This window comes from Panthera pardus, unplaced genomic scaffold (assembly GCF_024362965.1).
Source record: "Panthera pardus isolate Hobbes unplaced genomic scaffold, ASM2436296v1 HiC_scaffold_17, whole genome shotgun sequence".
NCBI lineage: Eukaryota > Metazoa > Chordata > Mammalia > Carnivora > Felidae > Panthera > Panthera pardus.
In genome coordinates this window covers 129,911,930-129,931,497 of record NW_026526732.1, presented here as the reverse complement: position 1 = coordinate 129,931,497, position 19,568 = coordinate 129,911,930, and the positions used below count along the sequence as shown (strand labels likewise).

The window sequence follows — 19,568 nt, the reverse complement described above, 5'->3', positions numbered from 1 at the left end:
TCCAAAACCCCGGCCTCTGCTCACCCCTTATCCTTCTCAGTAACTGCAGTTAACAGTATTTGCTCTGTCGGCCACCTACTCCCTCCTTCTTGAAGCTCTTCCCTCCCTGGACAATGAGACTGAACTGGAGTATCTGCTATCTCGCTGGCCACATCTTCCAGCTCCTTTACTCACCCTGCTTCCTTCCTCTTGAGACCTAATGTAGGCATTTCACAAAGGCTCACTCTCCTCCCTTTTATGGTATATATACACAGTGGAATATGACTCAGCCATAAAAAAAAATAATGAAATCTTGCCATTTGCAACAAACATCGATGACTCTAGAGGGTATAATGCTAGGTGAAATAAGTTAGAGAAAGGCGAATACCGTATTATTTCACTCACATATGGAATTTAAGAAACAAAACAAACAAGCAAAAGGAAAAAGAGAGAGAGAGAGAAACCAAGAAACAGACTCTTAACTCTAGAGAACAAACTGATGGTTACCAGAGGAGAGGTCGGTGGGGGGATGGGGAAATGGGTGAAGGGGATTAAGAGGGCACGTCATGAGGAGCACTGAGTAACGTACAGTATTGTTGAATCATTATAGTGTACACCTGAAACTAATATAACACCATATGTTGATTAGATTCAATTTAAAAAAAAGAAAAAAGAAAAAGAAAATTTTATTTACTAATTTATTAAGTTGTGGTTTCCACAACTTCTTCAGGGCCACAGCCAGGTAGTAATGAAGTGCTCGCTGGTCAACAGCAAAGTACAAAAGAGACAACAATATTGTATCAATTTAAAAGACCGCCTTTAAAAATGGGAATTCTTTACTGCTTTTTGTTGGTTTCAAGATGCCCTTTCTTTTCCTTTATGATGTAACACTTACAATAAATGGTAGGGTTTTTTTCTTTTAATTTCCTTACTTGGAAAATGTAAATGTGGCAGGACTATTATAATCTCTCCTTCCTTTTATCATATTGTAAGCTAATTTTTATATGGATAATAATCCACATTGTTAAACAATAAAAAAAGAAAGAAAGGAAAAGCGAATGGTCTCCCTGCCACCCCACCTACCTCTGTAGATTTCTTAGTATTTTTTTAGTTTCTTTATGCATAGAGATATATATTATTTTACCCCTCTCCCAACCTCTTGAGACAAAAAGGAATTATTTCACATGTCTTTTCAGATCAATATATTATTCTGGAATTTATTTTTTTGTATTGGCACATAGAAGTATTTTTTTCTTTTTCAAATAGGAGCATAGAGGGGCGCCTGGGTAGCATAGTCAGTTAAGCGTCCAACTCTTGATTTTGGCTCAGATCATGATCTCATGGTTTTGTGAATTTGAGCCCTGCATGGACTCTGCACTGCCTGCTTGAGATTCTCTCTCTCTCTCCCTGCCCTTCCTCCACTCACACTCTTTCTGTCTCTCTCAAAATAAATAAGCAAACCTTAAAATATAAAAAATTTTAAAAACCTTTATAAATGGGAGCATAGAATTCAAAGTTGGAATAAACTATTATTCATTTAATCAATCTTCCAAAAATAAAAATAAAAAGCTCAACTCCCTTCACAGTCTACCTATCTCTTATATTAGGATGACTCTCAAACTCAGATCGGTCTAGCCCTAACTTCATTTTTTTTTTCTTATTTTTTTTTAATATGTATTCATTTTTTGAGAGAAAGAGACAGAGCATGGGTGGGGGAGGGGCAAAGAGAAAGGGAGGCACAGAATCCGAAGCAGGCTCCAGGTTCCGAGCTGTAAGCACAGAAGCACACAGGGCTTGAACTCACAGACTGCGAATTCATGACCTGAGCTGAAGTCGGACGCTTAACCAACTGAGCCACCCAGGCACCTCCCCTAACTTCATTCTTGAGTCCTAGATCCAAATTTTCAACTACTGGCTGGAAAGCTACACTCAGTTGGCTCACAGGTGTTTTAAATTCCATCTGCTCAAAATTGAAAGATGATCCCTGCAAACCTGTTCTTCTGCACTAACTCTTCTGTTCCTTCATGAGAAAAATATATTGGACATTATGATATCCACATAGAGCACTATCATAGTATTATCACTGAATATCACCACCCCCTAGATTCAGCTTAAAATCTCCATCCTCCTTCACTGTTCCCAGTGCCCATTTTACTGGTTCTGAACTCAGGAGACTATTTATAAACACAAGTTCCAGGGCCCCATCCACAGGTTGGGAAAGCACTGCTCTGGATATAATATTTTCTCAATTAAATCAGACCAAGGGAGTGCGGAAGCACATGGGACAGTCTCTATAAAACTGCTTTTACAGGGCTGTGCTTGTGATGGTCTCAGTTTCTCAAAGGATGTTACAAGAGGCCGTATGTCCAGTATAGTTAAAATTACTCTTGTACTCATTACAGTGGTGTGGTAAAGATGCTCATATTACATCACAGAGGGACCTTTTATGAGGCAGAGTCCCTGCCCAATGAGGAAACAACCCCAGGAGAGGCAGACTAGAGGCCCAGCAGAGGGAAACATATGTTGGCTTCAGTGACCCACTCGTTCCTTGAGGACAACACCTATTTCGACCTAAGAGCAACCCCGGAGGGCTATGGACTTTAAACAATGTTCTGAACAGGCTCATCTCAGGGGACAAAGCAGGTAGGGAAGGAAAGGAAGCAATGGGAGGGGAGAGGAAGTCACTCCCCATTCCTGCTCCAACCAAAACTTCCACTCACCTGCTGTACAGATGGAGCTGCCATGTTTTCAAACAAAAGATTCCATCTGAACAAAGGGTTCAGTAGCTTTAAAAGAGTTTTAAAACTACTATTGTAGGGAAGTAGAGACTGGCAAAATCGACTGGGGACAGACTGCAGAAAACCTTGAATTTTAAACCGAAGTGTTCAGATTTTCACTTCAGGCCAAAGGTGAACTCCCTGCAAGGTTCTGTGGAAGGAACAGAATGGTGAGAGCAATGTTTAAGAGACCCAGTGTTCAGGATGGAGACCAGAATTGGGAGATAAAATGTAGGCACCAAACGCCAGGTATTTTATAAGGGACTGAATTGGAATTAAAAAAAAAAAAAAAAAGAGCGAGAGAAATGAAAGAGACATTTCAAAAGGAGAAAATTCTGGACTTTATAACAACTAGCCATGGATTTGAGGATAAAAGAAAGGGAGAAGTCCAAAATTATGTCCAGATTTTAGATCAAATGACTAAAATGATTGTATCATTAACAGATACCGGCCATGTCTTAGACCATTTGGGCTACTATCACAGAATACCACAGACTGGGTAGGTTACACAGCAAACACGTCTCACAGTTCTAAAGGCTGGGAAGTCTAAGATCAAGGCACCAACAGATTCAGTGTCTGGAGAGAGATCACTTCCTAGATCATAGACAGCTGTCTTCTCACTGTGTCCTCACATGGCAGAAGGGGTGAGGAAGCTCTCTGTGGTCTCCTTTAGAAGGGCACCAATCCCAGGGCAACTCAGTCGGGTGGCTCAGTCGGTTAAGTGTCCGACTTCGGCTCAGGTCATGATCTCACAGTGCGTGGGTTTGAGGCCTGCGTCAGGCTCTGTGCTGACAGCTCAGAGCCTGGAGCCTGTTTTGGATTCTGTGTCTCCCTCTCTCTCTGCCCCTCCCTCACTCGCACTCTGTCTCCCTCTGTCTCAAAAATAAATAAACATTAAAAAAAAATCTAGAAGGACACCAATCCCTTTCATGAGGGCTCCACCCTTATTACCTAATCACATCCCAAAGGCCTCCCCTCCTAATACCATTGGGGGTTAGATTTCAAAATATAAATTTGGGGGGAACAAACATTCCATCCACAGCAAGCCAGATAGAGATACATGGAGAAAAGATGAGGCATCTTCTTTTAGATCTATGGAGTTGAATTGACAACAGGACACCATGGTCACCCCCTTACAGGCAGTCAATCTTAACTCCCATTGATTCACATCATCATTTCTATTTCATCACCAAGGACTATCTGCTGCTTAAGTCTTTGGTTTATTTCTATTTCTAGCACATCGTGTAGCTCAAGCTACCATCACCTCTCACCTGAAATAGTCCCAAAAGTACTCTGGCCCTTACTAATCTTGTCTTTATACAGCAGTCATGTGATCTTTTCAAAATGAAAATCTGCCTCCCTGCTTTAAAAAATTTTCAATATCGTCCTAATGATCTTAGGGCCTCTGCCCTAAAAATTTATGCCAGCCAGATACCTTACCTATCTCTCCAGCCTCATCTTCTTAAGTGCTAGTTACATTTTAAGTAGTTCCATGCTCTGCCTTTTGTTCATAAGGATGAACTGTCTCCACACGCCCTGCAATCTCCAACTCCTAACCCTGCCAGGGTTAGCTTCCATTCTCCCTCACAATATGCCACCAGTAATCTCTTCCTTGGGCCCTTCTCTGACCACCTTGCCTAGTTTAATTCCCCCAATCATGGGACCATGTACCTAAAGTCAAGACAAAACAGGGATATGCGGGCCTATTGAGAACAAAACAAGATATAAAGGATATTCTGATCCTTCTTTTAAGGTCTGGTGACAGTTAGGTGGCCAGCATAAGTCCTCTGTGGTGATGTGTATTTGCCCCATGAAGTTGACTGTCCAGGAAACATTAGCAAGAACACTGTGCAGCCCATTCTGCTGGACATTGTTACAGCAACCTAATCACACTAGAGGAATGATATCATGGTTTCCTGTTTATTCAACTCTGCCTGGCAGTTCCTAGTGTTATAAAAAAGAAGAAGAAGAAGACAAAGACAAAGACGAAGAAGAAGAAGGAGAGGAAGGAAAGAAATAAGAGGAAGAAGAGGAAGAAGAGGGAGAAGGAGGAAGCAGAGGAGGAGGAGGAGGGGAGGAGGAAGAATCAGCACCTGAGTCTAGGGATTTATATTAATAATGACATCTAGACTAGGAAGCTGCTGTGGTAGAAGATCCTAAAAGAAAGATTAAAGCCATGAACTATCCTACCAGCCACCGCCCCAATGGAATACCTGTGGTTGAGAGCTCTGTACTCCATAGTCAACTGAAAACTCCTAACCTTTCCTAAAATGCTGCTACCAGTATAATCACTGAGTCAGCTAGAAGACAAGGAAGAGAGAGGTCACAGAAAGCCTTCTAAGAATTGTTCCTTAAGAGATGAGTCAGGGAAGTGAGGATGCATTTATCTATGTATGAAATACAAGGGCGCACTCAAAGTAGGCCTGAATCAGCGTTTGCTTATTGATGAATAAACAAACATTAACTGAAACCAAGCTCATCACCATCTCCTCTGAATCAAATTTTCCACCTGCTCTCCACACTCTGCCTTTCCACATTTTCCCAGGCTTCTAGGCCCAGTGGGTGCCACTTGAGACTCACCCTCCCAGTGTATAGCCTTAATCATGCCACTGCCCCGAGCAAAGCCTGCCATGGCCCCCACTGCCTACACCAATGATTTGAAACTTTAGCTGTACATCAGAACCACCTTTAAAAGGGTGCAGAGACTATGCACTTGAAGATTCTGATGAGTAAAACAGAAAATGAACTATTACCTCTCATATCCTTATTATGTGCCAAGCATTATTTGTACGCTATACCCTTTTCATATTCTCCTGGAGATGTAGTCCTATTATGGTTGAAGATGAGAAAATAAGGTCCTGAGACAAAAGTAATTGGTCTAAGATCATATAGTTGGCAAATGGTGGAACTATAATTCGATGCCAACAAGTCTGTTGAATTTTTTATTGCACCATGTGAGCTCTGGCCATCCAAATCCCTTATCTGGGCATTTGAGACCTTAAAAACTCTGACTTCTAAACTCGGTAAATTTCATTGCATAAAAATAATACCTTAATTTAAAAAGTTAATAATTAATAAAGTTAATAATTATCTTCACAACACTTGTAATTTTGCTTTTATGAGAGTAATCCTAATGGGTGTAAAGTGGTAACTCATTTGTTTTCAACTGAATTTCAACAAGAATTTCAACAAGAATTCAACAGAATTCAGTTGGCAAGACCCTGGTCCTGCCTTCAAGGAGCTTACATCTAGTAGATGATAAAGAAAATAACTATACTACAAGAAGAATACAGAAACTGGATGAAGGTTTTTTTTTTTTTTCTTATGGTGTGAAGATACATGGAGAAGAGAGGGCTAGAGTCCCTCTAGCAGACACAATGAAGAAAGTTCTCCACAGAGGCACCACTGAGTGACAGCTTGAAGTATCAGAAGGTGGGGCTGGAGGGAGGGGTTGCCCAGTGGGAGTCACAGTGCAGGGAAAGGTGTTGAGATGGCTGGGTGTAATGAAGGGCGGAATGAATGCATGGCCACGAACAGCCTGATCCCTAAGAAGCATGTGGTGTATGGAAGTCTTTGTGAGAAAGGTAGCTTCGTGATGGGGAAGGTTAGATTTTTTCTGTGTTACCTTTTGATTTTTGAATGTTGGCAATGTTTTATTTTCGGCCTTAGTCACAGTTATAGGAATATTGTAGAAGTATTTCTTCAAAGGTGCATAAAAGTTTATCAGCTTTTTGCTTGTATATTATTTCATAATTTTAAATGTTTAATTAAATAACAATGGATATAATCAATGTGATATAATTATTATAAGTCTACATGCACCTAATAGTACAATCTCATGAACTGGATAAAATAAACAGAAACATATATGTAAATTAACAACCATAGTTGGAAATGTTTTAATGTGCATCTCTAAGAACTATAGGTCAAATAGACATAAAAAGAGCATGATATTCATGAGCAGAAAATACAATTTAAATAATATACGTATACCCAAAATAAACAGAAAACATATTCTTTTTAAATATATGTAGCACATTTATAACAGAATTCCATAAATTCTGAAGAATCAATCCCATTCAGACAATGTCCTCTAACTACAATGCAGTTGTGGAATCAATATTTTTTAAGAGATAGCTAAAATAAAATCCCACATGTCCAGAAACTAGGTGACATATGATTAAATGACACTTGGTTTTAAAAAATAAATAGTTATATTGAGGAGGGCACCTTTTGGGATGAGCACTGGGTGTTGTATGGAAACCAATTTGACAATAAATTTCATATATTAAAAAAAAACACTGAAAAAAAAATAAAAAATAAATAGTTAGAACTAAACGAAACACTATATGATAGGATTTGTGTAACACAGCTAAAGCAATTCTTAAAGGCAAAGTTATAGCTTTGAATAAATATGCTGATGATTAAAAAAATAAATAAATAAAAGGGACGCCTGGGTGGCTCAGTCAGTTAAGTGCCTGACTTCGGCTCAGGTCATGATCTTGTGGTTTGTGGGTTCAAGCCCCACATCGGGTTCTGTGCTGACAGCTCAGAGCTGAGAGCCTGCTTTGGATTCTGTGTCTCCTTCTCTCTCTGCCCCTCCCCATCTCACGCTCTCTCTCTGTCTCTCAAAAATGAATAAATGTTAAAAAAGTTAAAAAAATAAATAATAAAAAAGGTAAGAAAAAATAAATACGCTCATGAACAAGAATTCAGTTCTTGTTGAACAAGAATTTCCCATAGCTTCTGATTCAGTATAAGGCATATGCTAAGTGCTCAATAAATATTTTGAAGAAATGAATGGAATCTGTCTTTAATTCCCTGTGGTTCATTAGCAAGGTACCTGGCAGTTTACCTTTAAAATGTCTCTTTATCTTAATTTCTTCTCCATTTCAATTGCTACTATTTTATTTCAGGCCCTTATCACCTCATACCCAAATAACTGCAGAAAGAAAAAAAGAGAAAGAGAAAGGAGGGAGAAAAAGAAGAGAGGGAGACACAAGAAGGAACTATCCTTTGACTTTCTCCCCAGACCAAATAAATCAGAATTTCTAGAGAAGGAGCTGAGGTATTCATATTTCAATGTGCCACCAGGATTGAGAACCACTTCCTGTTTCATCCCTCTTTATTTAATCAAATTTACCTCTAACCCTTTGATACCAGAAACAATTCCTTTAAAAACAGAAGTCTTGGGGCACCTGAGTGGCCCAGTAGTTTAAGTGTCCCACTCAATTTCAGTTCAGGTCACAATCTCATGGTTCATGGGATGGAGCCCTAGATCAGGCTCTGTGCTTACAGTGCAAAACCTGCTTGGGATTCTCTCTCCCTTTCTCTTTGCCCCTCCCCCCCATACGCACTTGTACTCTCTCTCAAAAAAAAAAAAATTCTTAAAAAGAAAAAAAGGAAGAAATCTAATGGCTTTCAAGGCTTACATAACGGGCTCTGTCTGCATACTATATTCAGCTCCTTCTTCCTACAGGCACCTCGGCTCCACTCCGCAGGTTCCCCTTCCTTTCTCCCCTCCTGTTCCTACATTCTAGTCACCCTTCAAGGCCCTTCTCATGTCTTGCCTCCTTCAAGAAGCATCCCAGACCTCAGTTCCTGTCCCTTTTCTAAATCCCTGTGGTTGACTTAAGCCTTGCAATTCCACACATAATCCCACACAGTGAATTTATCACCCCCCTGAGTCCACGTACTGGTCTTCCCAACAAGATCACAAACTTCACAGGGGCAAGAACCATAGCTAAAGATCCTCTACCTTCCTCCCTCCACCCAAGCCCCTAGTGTGAAGAAGAGATGGTGTGCTAATTGAATGCTTTCTCCAGAAGGGGCCCTTTAACCCAACCCTCTCCTGGTGCAGACAAGGAAATGACGAAGCAGGAAAGTAAAGTGATTTACTGGAGGTCCCACACCTAGTGAATGTGAGAGCTCAGATAAAAGTTACTCAAGTCTACTGAGCCCCATAGCTGTTATTGTTGCTTAATCACGACTATCTGTTTCCTTTTTCTCTCCTCCTGCATTCCCTCCTGTAATCTCCTCAGTTTCTCCTCATGGAGAGCAAAAAACCTTCTTACTTCTCTGACTTTGCCTTACAAGCTACATCTTTCTCAGGGGTAGGTCATTTACCTGCTGTATTTGGTGGCAAGCCCAGAGAACAGCCCAGTACCACAGCGCTCTGGGTAATTCAGACCCTAGGGTGATTTTCTGAAAATCTTCCTTGATGATCATTTGTTGTGTGTATGTGACTTTGTCTTCTGGGTGGTGGAGGAGGTATATATCTGTGCTGTCTGGTGAGGGGCTTCAACAGAGGCTACAGGAGGGCAGGCTATTACTGGCAGTAGAAAATTAAAAAACAACAGTTAAGGTGGCTGTTGGCTGGGTTGAGCCTGGGTGGCTCAGTTGGCTGAATGTCCAACTTCTGCTCAGGTCATGATCTCATGGTTTGTGAGTTCAAGCCCCATGTTGGGCTCTCTGCTGTCAGCACAGAGCCTGGAGCCTGCTTTGGATCCTCTGTCCCCCTCTCTCTCTGCCCCTCCCCCACTCATTCTCTCTCTCTCTCTCTCTCTCTCTCTCTTTCTCTCTTTCTCTCTCTCTCAAAAAAAAAAAAAAGGAAAGGGAAGGGAAGGGAAAGGAAAGGAAAGGAAAGGAAAGGAAAGGAAAGGAAAGGAAAGGAAAAAGAAAAGAAAAAAGACAACAGTTAACTAGAAGTAAACCCTGCTGCCATCAAACTGAAGGATTTCAGGCTAGGAACATGTGGCAGCGAGAGAACCAGAATTCTGCACTCGAGCAATAATAACTGTGTTATCCCAAGTCATTGGCAGACTTTGAAGCAATTTACATTCCTGGGGAGGGGAAAGAGGGTGGCAGAGATGCCAGAAATTCCTCTGAATTTCTTCCTGGGCAAGGCTGTTGGCAGGGTCTCAAGTGAAGGTAGAAATAGAGTAAGAAAGGAAATGAAGAAGACAGAGGGGGTTGGGTCCCCACAGGTGGCTGCCATCCCCATTCTCAGAAGTTGATGGCTTTGATTAGAGACCCAGGATGGTCGTGGGTGAGTAGCGCCACCCTCCTGGTTGCAGCTGAAGGGCATTCATGACCAGGACAGCTGCTGAAGGTGCACTAAGTCCTATCACAGTGGGATCCCCCAAGCCAGGGAAAAAAGAGGCTTTACTTCCTTTATATACTCATTCATGCCTGGGACAACTTTGCTAGTCTCTGAGAGAGAGAAAGAGAGAGAGAGAGATTGGTAGAGCCAGAGGACTGTAGAGCTCAAAATGGCTCCTGTTGATGAGAAACTGGATGAGAGAAGAAAGAAAAACATTCACCACTCATTCACTACAGATATCCAGGACCTGAGAACTAGGGGTGAGAGGTTCTTTCTAGTCTTAGCTCTGCCTCTTACTAGGTATGTGACCCTGGGCAACTCTGTTAGTGTGGAGGTGGGTCATCATTTCTGTATTTATCACATGAAGACGTCTAGTGAAATGGCCCCTGGATATGGGGCTGATGATTCTCTAACTTTAAGCCCCCATTTTATAGTCAGGAAGCGAGGGCGAGGATCACACAGCAAGTTAGGGACAGAGCAAAACTGGAACTGCCTCCCCAAATCTGGTGCTTCTCTGCCTATCAGACACTTCCATTCCTTACATACATGATCCCCAGCTGCTTTGATAGGAGTAGCAAGAGAAGCTTCCTTGATCAGTAAAGCTGGGGGAAAGCTACCCCCAAGAAGGTGGCCTGCATGGCATCACTTCCAGATGCTCACGAAGAACCCCTCTGTCCCTTTCATGGGGGGCCCCCAGCAGAATTAAGGAAGAGTCAGATTTCACTGTGTGAGTGATTAAAGTCCACTTGGTCATCTGTATTATTTGAGCTTTTCATAATTGAGTAGATATTTGCCTATTACTTAATAATTATTTAACGGTTAAGTACAGATTCCTTAATAATTGAGTACAGATTCTTAGAAAGTTCTACCACTAAAGTCATTTATTTTGGGTTAAGTAGTATTTGATTGGTAAAACATCCAAGTGGTGGACAATGTATGCATGACTTCTCATGGATAAAAACAGCAGCTCACATTTGTTGAGAGCAAAACACGTGCCAGGAGAGTTGTATACATCATTTCACTTCACAGTTAGGATAATCTATGAGGTATGTGCAGCTGTTAGCAGCATCTTACAGATGTGAACCCTGAAGGCTGGAGGGCTAGGTCATCTGTCTGTTCACACAGGGAAGGTATGGAGCCAGTATACAAACTCATGTCAGATTGACTGCATGGTCCATATCCCTAACCCCTACACCATATTGCCTCTCCATACATACTTTACCTGGCAGCAGAATGTCTTTAACGCCTTTTCTGAAACCAGGTTTTGACAGTGGAAGAGAGATAAGACTGAGAGCCTTAGAGTGCCTGGGTTCAAGTCCCAGCTTCACCACTAACAGCATTACTTCAAGGAAGTTAACTTGTATAGATTGTAATTCCTCATCCACCAAGCAAGAATTATAGAATCTTGCTCAGAGAGCTGTTGTGAAGATTAGAGAATACATCTGCAATGCACAGTGCAAAGCCTGCTATATAATAAGTTCTCAATAAATATATTATCATTATGGTTCAAGAGGTCAAAGACCAACCTGGACCCCTTCATTGCTGCTGGTCAGCCCAGAGGGAGGGGTCACACTCCCCAGCCATCAGCTTCTTCTGCTGAAAGCTGAGCATTCCCTGACTTAATGCAGAAAGGCAGCTTCCAAGAAAAGCACATTTGATCTCAAATTAAACTATGACATAAAAGATCAGCTGCCATTCATACGGAGCCCAGTAAGGACAGTTGGACTAGTTGGGAGATGATATCAGCCCAATTAGAGTCAAGTCAGACATTCCCCACCAAACCTCAGTACCCGTCAGAAGTGTTGGCCAGTGCTGACTACCACCAAATTCCTTAAGCGTTCTTACTGGTTTAGCGAAACCTCATTTTTCCCAGTTCCCTGTGTTGGCAACAGTGATCTTGATGTACTACCTGAGTTAGGGCTTTGCTCAGCTGTATATGACATGAGTTAAAATCGTTTTCAAGATGAGTGTCTTAAAAGTCACAGGGAATGACCTCAGATTTTTTTATTTATCCAAAACCAGGATACAGGAGTGCTGACGCATAGGGGCACTTATACCCCAATGTTTATAGCAGCACTCTCAACAATAGCCAAATTATGGAAGGAGCCTAAATGTCCATCAACTGATGAATGGATAAAGAAATTGTGGTTTATATATACAATGGAATACTACTTGGCAATGAGAAAGAATGAAATATGGCCTCTTATAGCAACGTGGATGGAACTGAAGAGTGTTATGCCAAGTGAAATAAGTCATACAGAGAAAGACAGATACCATATGTTTTCACTCCTATGTGGATCCTGAGAAACTTAACAGAAGACCATGGGGGAAGGGAAGGGGTAGGGGGAAAAAAAAGTTAGAGAGGGAGGGAGGCAAACCATAAGAGACTCTTAAAGACTGAGAATAAACTGAGGGTTGATGGGGTGTGGGAGGGAGGGGAAAGTGGGTGATGGGCATTGAGGAGGGCATCTGTTGGGATGAGCACTGGGTGTTGTATGGAAACCAATTTGACAATGAGTTTCATTAAAAAAAATTTTTTTTAAAACCAATTCCTAAAGGTATAGACTTTCTAGAACTATCTCTGACTATGTGTTTCCATAAACCTTCTGCCACAAGTGGATGCCAATCCACTCCCTGCTCTGAAAACACAACATGCTTTTCCATGACTCTGACTTTGCTCTTGCTCTCTCTACATCACAACGAATCACTTCCAACTCTCCATCAAACACACTTTACTTCCTCGTTTTCAGACCTTTTGTATAAGACGTCTTTTGTATAAGACCTATGTCTTTGTCTCCCTACTACGCTGAAGGTCACTTGAGGACAAGGACCATCTCACTGTCATTGTTATGTCCACTAGCCTATTAAAAAAGGGAAAGAGAGACACTGAATTGGTCCTTAAGGTGTATGCCCACAAATGTTCATGATCACAAATGGCAGTCTTCCCACCCTCATGATGAACATGAGGCCACTTGGCTTACTAACTCTTTAATATATTGCAATACTTCATGATACATTGCAAGTAAGCAAGATATTGACATCTACTGAGGTGGAGAAGAGCAAGTTTGACAATTTTGAAAATTGTTTTTTATCCTTTATCGTTTTAAATGCATTGCTACTTTGATGCAGTGCTTAATGATATTTATTGCTTCCACCACACAAGCACAAAACGCTGGCTCACTCTCAAATTCAATATGGACCTTGTGGAAAGTAGTTAAATGCTGTGAGACTTCATTTTCCAATTACTTTAGTAAATTCCTCTTGTGGGGATTGTAATTGCAGGTGGTGATCAGAGATCGCAGAGACCTCAGAAGAATTTTATGGCATTCCAGGCAGGACACGGACCAGCCTGGGGAAAAGAAGAAATAAGAGCTGGAGATACAGGGAATACTATTAGGAAGTTATTTCTGAAGAGAAACAATGGTAAGACCTTCCAGCACCTGAATTTGTTCTGATCCAGTAGGGCAGAATTCTTAGAGGGACCCCTTTTTATTTAAAACTAGTAATCGTACCGGTACGTGTTCAGAAATTCTTCAACAGAAGCATTCTGGTTATTCTACAGTTATCATTCCATAGCTGTTTTGACAACTCCTTCTCTCTTGCATTCTCCTTTCCTCCTCTCTTGAATTCTCCTTCCATTCTCTGAATCTTCTTCTATCTGTCCTTTCTAAATTAATTTTTTTGTAGCTAGAGCTTCCCCTTTACTGCAATGGTTACTTTCATGTCTCTTATTGCTTTCTTTAATAACTTTTAATGACCTAAGAAATAGTTGGCTGGGTTCCATTTTCTACTTCCTCCAAGTCAAATGATAGCACATCCTATACCCTGTGTTTATAAATATCAGAGAAGGCAGCATTAATTTGTTCTGCCTTATCTTCACTAAGGCATGCCTGGATTTTTGACAGGATGAAATTGGATGAGAAAGTGGTTTTCTACATGGCTAAGAAATAACAAGCAAGCCCAGATGTCATGAGAGCTAGCATCCTGCAGAAGTCATCTGTCCGTCCTGTCATTGATTTACTGTACATGGTTTTGGGTGCCTCCCATCAGAAAAGCATGGAACTAGGGGCCTCAGGGTAGACAGCCAGGAGTAAGACAAAAACACTGCCTCAAGGAGCTTTTGTTCTGCAAGGGGAATAAGACAAGTGCTCAAATCAATACGATACAGGTTGCAGGAGATAGGTGCCCCAACAGAGGCTACAAAGAACTATGGAAGGTCAAATGAGGGAGAGATTACATCCCATAAGAAAAGACCTGGTGGAGATCTAAGTCAGTTTGGGGAATGTTGAGTTTGAAATCAGTGGGGCATTCAGATGTAAGCATTAGCAGGCAGTGAGGACATGGGACAGAAACCAGGAAGAGAGAGGTGGGTGAGAAGTAGCGTCCAAAGTCATGTTTGAAAGAGTGTGTTCTCAGCTGTTTGACTCCTGTTTTGACTACTAGGATACTTTTACTGCTACAGCTTCCAGAGCCTACATGCAGCTGGGGGTTTTAATTTCCTAGCAAAGAGACTTCCTGCCACAGCTGAGGCACCCAGGACCTACAGTTAGGGACTTCTGCTTAGGCAAAGTTGTATTTCAGTTCTTAAAATGAGAAGTTTTTTGTTTGTTTTTGTTGTTTTTCTGATTTTTAAGGTAATATGTGTACAATTTTTTTTAAAAGTATAAAACAAATTTTAAAAAATCATTCATATTTCATATTCATACAACCTACTATTCAGAAAAAATATTTTATAGTACTAAGCTTTTCTATGTAATTAATGCAATTAAAGCAAATTTATCTCTATATATTGATTCTTTTTTTAACTCAAGTATTTTTTTAAAAACAATTGGATGATGTTAGACATATTTTTTGTTATTTTTTCTCTTTAAATAATACACCATGGCTTTACATGAAATACACATCTACATCAACATTTTGGATTCCTGCAGAGAATCCCAACTCCTTACTGATAAGCACTCAAATTATTTTCACTTTGAAACTGCTTTTAGGGGCACCTGGGTGGCTCTGTCAGTTGGGCATCCGACTTCTGCTCAGGTCATGATCTCACGGCTCCTGAGTTCCAAGCCTGGCGTTGGGCTCTGTGCTGACAGCCCAGAGCCTGGAGCCTGCTTCAGATTCTGTGTCTCCGGCTCTCCACTCCGCCCCTATTCATACTTTGTCTCTCTCTGTCTCAAAAATAAATAAACATTAAAAAAAAATTTTAACTGCTTTTAAATGATACTGTGATAAACACCTTTGTGCATGTATTTTGTTGGGTTTTCCTTAATATAAAAATTTTTAAGTTTATTTATTTTGAGAGAGAGTGCGAGCAGGGAAGGGAGAGAGAGAATCCTAAGCAGGCTCCACACCAACAGCACAGAGCCCAATGGGGGAGCTCAAACTCATGAACCATGAGATCATGACCCAAGTCAAAACCAAGGGCCGGACACTTAACAGACAGAGCCACCCAGGCACCCCTCTTAATATAAACTTTTTAAAGTGGAATTCAGGGTCAAAAGATATGTGTTATGCTAAGTGAAATAAGTCAGTCAGAGAAAGACAAATATATGATTTCACTCATAGGTGGAATTTAAGAAACAAAACAGATGAACATAGGGAAAGGGAAGCAAAAATAAGATAAAAAACAGACAGTGAGGCAAATCATAAGAGGCTCTTAAATACAGATAACAAACTGAGGGTTGCTGGAGGGGTGTTGGTGGGGGGATGGGCTAAATGGGTAATGGGCATTAAGCAGGGCACTTGTTGGGATGGGCACTGGGAATTATATATAGGTGATGAATCACTAAGTTCTGCTCCTGAAACCAATACTACACTATATGTTAACTAACCTGAATTTAAATTTTTTTAAAAAGGAGAAAAAAAGATATGTTTAACTGTATTAATACATATCGTCCTTGGACAAAATGTAACATCAAACAGTTTAAACTTTGACTGAATCTTGCCCCTCCTTTAAGTACTCCTCCCACGTCAGGTGGCCTCCCTCCCCATCCATACACCTATCTTGACCCCATTCTTACAAGACCTGAGCAGACTGTTACTTAATTGCTTTAAACAATAAGATATTCACTTTTTACGGCTTTTAATGACTCGTTTTCATGAACATGAAAATAACATCTGGAGCCAAAGAAATGAAGCTATAATGAAGACAACAAAGGCAGAAGAACTATTATGGGCTGACCCTTGACTGATAAACCTCAAAACACACCATTATTAGCCAGGATGAGGCATTTTGAGTTATGATCAGATAATCTGCCCACTTGCAATGTGAGATTTTCTTGATCTGTTTTTGTCAGCACAATTTCTTCACTGGAATGGTCACCCAAACTTCCATTCTGACAATCTTTTGTCATTTCCCCAGCACATTTCCTATTGCCATTACGGAGAAAGAAAGTGGTCTCTGCCACCAAAGAAAATTCACATTTGGACCAGATGCTCCTGTCTGTGTTGAACAGGGGCACAGGTTCTTTGACCTCTGTGTTCATTTCTGCAGTCCATTTGGATGGCAACAGCAACCAAGGAGTGTGACCCAATAATTATTACTAAGTCCATTAAACTGAAATTCTACTACATTCTCAGCCACAAGCAACACATAATAATCCTGCAAGGCACATCTGTGGACAAGCCACGGAGGCCATGGAAAATTTACTGTGGGACTCTAGGATCTTATTTCATGTTCTCACATTTCTCTGAAGAAAAAAAAATGTTACTTATGAACATGGAGTTAAACTCTTACAAGTTGCACAAGGTTACAAAAGAAAAGAGGAATCCAATCTTGAAAACTCGGTCTAAAAATAGCTATGAATATACAGAATGTAATTTTTTAAAACTTAACCCAAATGAGTGACTACTGCTTTTTTTTTTCTTTCCATCTGTGTGATGTTTCAAGTGATACCTTCCTTTTATGAAGTCTGATTTTCTATTATCCTCTTACACATAGTAGGCACTCAATAAATGTTTATTGCAATGAGGTAAATTTAATACACTTAGGTCAATATCTTTCACACATTCCTTATAGTAAGTTTATAGTCAGAAAACAATGTTGACAACAGCCATTTCAGAGACAATACCAAAGGGAGCTCTCCAAACACACCTGAGGTAAATTACTAAATTCTAATTTAAACCACAGCCAATATTACCAATTTGTTTTAAATGACTTGTCCAGCTCTTAGAAGAGAACAATGATTTGGGGAACAGAAGTAGATCAAGAAGATTGAGAGTGAGTGGCAGGAGTAAAGGGATACATATTTGCAATTCTGGCTTCCTACAGTGAATAGTCAAAAGCTCTCCTACCAGAAAATAATATCTTGAATTGAAAAGCATTCAGATCATGGTGGATTTCTAACTCTATTGAATTTCCTCCTCCCAGGCAGCCTATTTACAAAAGCAGTATGATCACTGTTAATATTGTCATTTAATAAACACATTTCTGATGGGAAAAATATATATAATCCAACTATATCCCAACATGTAAATAAAGATTTCTTCTTAAAATATTAGCTTTGTTTGAGGTTGTTGCTTTTCTTTTCAAACTGATCTCTTAGGAATTAAAATATACCAACAAATGGAATTAGTTACACAAAGCAATAAAATACATTCTTCCTAATATGCAAATATCTTCCTACGTTTTCAGGATAACAGCACACTGGAAGGACAGGGATACAGAGAACTGTCATTTAAAATGCCCAAAAGTGTTTTTTAAATCAGAAACCATATTCAAGCAGCTCTTTTTCACTGTGATGTACTTTGCCCCTCTATTCATTCAAAACTTCTTAGTAAGCACTTATACATCATCACCCTGATGTCTCACTAGTTCCTTGGGTGACTTCCTCTGGAGAGTAAACAGATTTGAACAGGCAAAAAAAATAACACATCCTCTGCTCACATTACACCGATGTGCCTTACAAGAATCATTTCAGACACAAATTTTCTCATTAGTGGGGAACACTCTATTTAGTAAAACAACTTTAGCTTAAATATGATCATAGAAATCTTTTCAAAGATAAGATAATGCTTTTCTAAACCAATTACAAATTTTAAAAACGTATTGCTACAGTGACCAATTCATCTGGTTTGCCCAGAACTGTCCCAATTTCAAAACTAAAATTCCTGCATCCTGGGAGCTCCCTTCAGACCCAAACAAACAGGGACAATTGGTCACCCTACAATAAGCAATATTTGAATGCAAATATCAGAAGGGTCAAGCCATTCTTTTTCATTGAATTTAAAAGCCTCTGTATGTATGTATAAAGCACTGTGCTGAAAAGCAGTCGGTCAGGGTTCAGGCAAGAGTTGGGTGGCATGGCCAAACTAATTTGAGGAGACTTTCATAAAGAGGTTACTGACGGAGGTATGGGCAGAGTTAGGGAATCCAACAAGATGTTGGGCAGGATCCTGGGCTAGCAACAGTGGGGAGACACTAGCACCTGAAGAGGTAGATTATCAGAACCTGAAGAAGGCAACTGTTCAGTGAGAGATGTCCTCCTGAATTCACCACAACCCAGTGGGGAGAGAGCCTAGACCTCTGTGTCCTTCCACTCTCCAGATTTGCAAAGATGCCTCCCCTTGGTTGTATCCAACTAGAAGGCAGAGGAAGGAAGCCTGCTGATAAAGTTCTCATCTGTCAGCATCCCAAGCCATGGAGCAGAGCAAAGACTGGGTCTGCAGGGGCCCAAACAGAGTTAAGCCTGGCTTCTGCTTTTAGCAATTTAAAATATAGGAGAAATCTTAAAGCATTATTTCAGATGCACACCTATCATCTCCCTGTACCATTTGCTAGCACCAAAAAACTGAGTGTTAAGATATAACTAGTCCTTGGGGAAGTAAATAGAAGTTGAGTTTAGGGGTGCCTGGGTGCTCAGTTGGTTAAGTGTCCAACTTCAGCTCAGGTCATGATCTCATGGTCCATGAGTTCGAGCCCCGCGTCAGGCTCTATGCTGACAGCTCAGAGCCTGGAGCCTGCTTCAGATTCTGTGTTTCCCTCTCTCTCTGACCCTCCCCTGCACATGCTCTCTCTCTCTCTCAAAAATGAATAAATGTTTAAAAAATTAAAAAAAAAAAAAGAAAGAAATCAAGTTTAGTTCTTTATGCCTTTTGGCATGGTCTATCTTTAGTTAACTTAAAATGAACGAACCCTGAGAGTTCAAGAGATATTTGTAGAAATATTAAAGTATCTACCTCTGCTACTTTCATGATTGAGTCAGAGTTTGAATTGTACATCTATTCCTTCCCTTCATAACTCCAACAAAATAATTTGAGGATATCTGCAAGGTGGCACTAAGTTACCTTGTTGGATTTACTCTGTGGTATTCTGCCAATATTTTTACTCTGAAGCAACCTTCTCTTATCAAAAGCAAGAGTCTCCATGCTTTTCTAAAGTTTGTCCATTCTTGTCAAAGCTGGAAACAAATGGGCAGATTACCCAGTAATGAAAGTAACTGTATTATACACTGTCGGCTGCATCAGATTTTCTAAGTGACAACTTAGATTTACAGAAGAAACATTACAGGAAATCACTACCAGTGTGATCCCCAAAATGCTTCCCTTCGTATTATCCCCTCCACCACCATTCATTCAATGTTTAGAGGTGAAAACACCAATAAATGTATCATAAAGTTAGCTTTCATTCTGATAGCATTCAAACTGCTGAAATTCCCCACACAATTGCAGCATCATGGCAGCTAATGTCTCACAAAAAGACCACAGGTTGC

The 19,568-nt window shown here is 40.4% G+C and overlaps 1 protein-coding gene across 3 annotated transcripts in view; it reads left to right on the top strand.

Annotated features, from left to right (window-relative positions):
• Positions 1–2,491: 2,491 nt before the first annotated feature.
• The window catches only part of CDYL (chromodomain Y like), a 241,451-nt gene continuing 224,374 nt past the window's right edge, over positions 2,492–19,568 (top strand). For 2 of the 3 annotated variants that reach the window (XM_019419860.2, XM_053904938.1), the window contains exons 1-2: positions 2,492–2,622; positions 13,141–13,281. In XM_019419860.2, the coding sequence (XP_019275405.1) occupies positions 13,279–13,281 (3 nt within the window). In that variant the 5' untranslated portion in view covers positions 2,492–2,622; positions 13,141–13,278. The remainder of the gene's footprint in view (positions 2,623–13,140; positions 13,282–19,568) is intronic. The other variant, XM_019419858.2, reaches the window with a different exon arrangement.